The sequence below is a fragment of the Eucyclogobius newberryi genome, unplaced genomic scaffold, assembly GCF_026437365.1.
Source record: "Eucyclogobius newberryi isolate DKJ021-1_F unplaced genomic scaffold, fEucNew1.0.hap1 SCAF_14, whole genome shotgun sequence".
Taxonomy (NCBI): domain Eukaryota; kingdom Metazoa; phylum Chordata; class Actinopteri; order Gobiiformes; family Gobiidae; genus Eucyclogobius; species Eucyclogobius newberryi.
The window spans coordinates 15,201,308-15,203,807 of NW_027315768.1; the positions used below are offsets into that span (position 1 = coordinate 15,201,308).

The window sequence follows — 2,500 nt, forward strand, 5'->3', positions numbered from 1 at the left end:
CAGTTCAGATCTGTGGAGAGATGGATTCAAGGATGATTTTTAGCCCTAAAAACACAAATGCATGACAGTTTAATGTAAGTTTAATGTGTCATATTGTAGATTTCGAAGCATATTTTGGCATAGAAAATGCAACCAGAACGCTTACATGGTGCACCTTTAAACAAGACCTAGAATTAAACTGTGACATTGATTTTGTATTTGTAGGTGTTGGGAATGCCACAGCATGTGTAATGGAAGATAAGATATATGTGACTGGTGGCCATTATGGATACAGAGGCAGTTGCACCTATGAAAAAGTCCAAGTTTTTCACTCCACTGTCAATGAGTGGAATATTATTACCATAAGTCCTCATCCAGGTAGGTAGCAAAAATATATCATGTTTACCTTCAGATTACTAACCAAAATCATTCTGTTTTCCAGAGTATGGGCTGTGTTCAGTGTCTCTCAACAACAACATGTACTTGGTGGGAGGACAGACCACCGTGGCGGACTGCTACAGCCCAGAGAGTAACGAGTGGAAAGCCATTTCAGAGATGAAGGAGCGCAGGATGGAGTGTGGCGCTGTGGCCATAAATGGATGTATTTATGTGAGCGGAGGATATTCTTATTCAAAAGGTTCTTATCTACAGAGCATTGAGAAGTTTGACCCTGAATTGGACTCATGGGAGATCGTGGGTACTCTGCCCAGCCCCACCAGGTCTCACGGATGTGTTTGTGTTTATAGACTATAGTTGTTTTAATATAAATCAATATAAGTATTTTTTTATTTGATTTTACTCAGAGTTTGTGCAATACAATCTGAAAACACCATAGCCAGCTGTCCTGAAATCTGTCCCTGAAGACACTGACCTATTATATATAGGTCAGCAAAGATTAGATGATGCCAAAGCCTATTCAAAATGAAGACATGGGAGAGTACCACACATGATAAACATAGACTGAAGATTTCTCGATGAGAAAAAATGTATAATGAAGTGTCCTGAACTCTTCCAACCCCAGTGGAGTCCACAAGAGATGATTCCTACTTTAAAAAAGCTCCATGAGAGAGCTTTAGATAAGTACTTTATTCAGCCCCTACAAGTGTACTGTGGGTGAGTGTATGGTCAAACACACACATTAAATAGACAGCAGGTTTTACAATCAAATAAATCAACTTAAATGCCAGCTGGTTGTGTGGAGACATTGCAGAGGGCATGTCTCTCCAGCATGAACTTCACTTGATGAAGACAAATACAGCCTTTCAGGGTAATTTGTCTATTATTTTGCAGTGAACATTTTTTGGCCCATGGTCATTTTCTGAAGGGGCTCTTGGGGTGAACAAGAACATTGCAAGGTGCTCATTGAGTTCTGATTTGAAATCATTGAGTGTCTGCGTGATGTCACGCAGGCACTATATGTTCTTGTATTTCACGTATTTTTTTTATTATTATATTTTCCATGATTTTCCATTTAGCCAGTTTCAACTCCTTAACACTTCAACCGATTTCAACGTGTTATACCTCATTATGATCGCTTTCACAGTAAGATAAGATAAGATAAGATAAGATAAGATAAGATAAGATAAGATAAGATAAGATATTCCTTTATTGTCCCACATGGGGAAATTTCATTGGTGCAACGCAGGTAGATACAGAGGTAGATACAGAAGAACAGAACAGATCACTTATAGGAAGTCTGAAAAACACTTTCAGTAGAAGATCTATAAATAAATAAAAACTCCCATAGACAAATGAATAAATAAATACATAAATACCATTGCATGTGATCACGACAGTAATTGCACATGAATATGTGTCACGACAGCACATAGATTGCACATGAATTTCATAGTAATTGCACATGAATTCCAACAGCAATTGCACATATGACGGAATTGCACATGGTTAGGTCAGTATTGCGAGTGTTCAGTACTAACAGTTTTTGTTATAAAGTCTGACAGCAGCAGGAAGGAAAGACCTACGGAACCTTTCCTTCACACATCAAGGGTGGATCAGTCTCTCACTGAAGCTGCTCTCCAGAGCGGAGAGAGTGTCCTGCAGGGGGTGACTCATGGTCCAGCATAGATGTGAATCTAGCCAGGACCCTCCTGTCCCCCACCTCCTGCACCGAGTCCAAAGCACAGCCCAGGACGGAGCTGGACTTCTTGATGACTCTGTCCAGCTTCCTCCTCTCCCTCTCTGTGATGCTGCTGCTCCAGCAGGCCACACCATACAGGAGGGCTGATGCCACCACAAAGTTGTAGAAGGTCTTCAGGAGTGGCCCTGTCACTCCAAAAGACCTGAGTCTCCTCAGGAGGTAGAGCCGACTCTGGCTCTTCCTGTACAGTTCGTCTGTGTTATGAGTCCAGTCCAGTTTCTGGTTCAAATGAACACCCAGGTACTTGTATGAGTCCACTCTCTCAATGTCCCGTCCCTGGATGTTCACTGGTGAGGGGGCAGTGGGGTGGCGTCTGCGGAAATCCACCACCATCTCCTTGGTCTTCTCCGCGTTGATGAGGAG

At 41.9% G+C, this 2,500-nt stretch overlaps 1 protein-coding gene across 1 annotated transcript in view; it reads left to right on the plus strand.

Moving 5' to 3' along the window:
* The window catches only part of klhl23 (kelch-like family member 23), a 3,029-nt gene extending 2,108 nt beyond the window's left edge, over nt 1–921 (plus strand). Inside the window, exons 3-4 of the mRNA XM_072444421.1 lie at nt 205–357; nt 422–921. Of these exons, the coding sequence (XP_072300522.1) occupies nt 205–357; nt 422–732 (464 nt within the window). The 3' untranslated portion in view covers nt 733–921. The remainder of the gene's footprint in view (nt 1–204; nt 358–421) is intronic.
* Nucleotides 922–2,500: the final 1,579 nt, after the last annotated feature.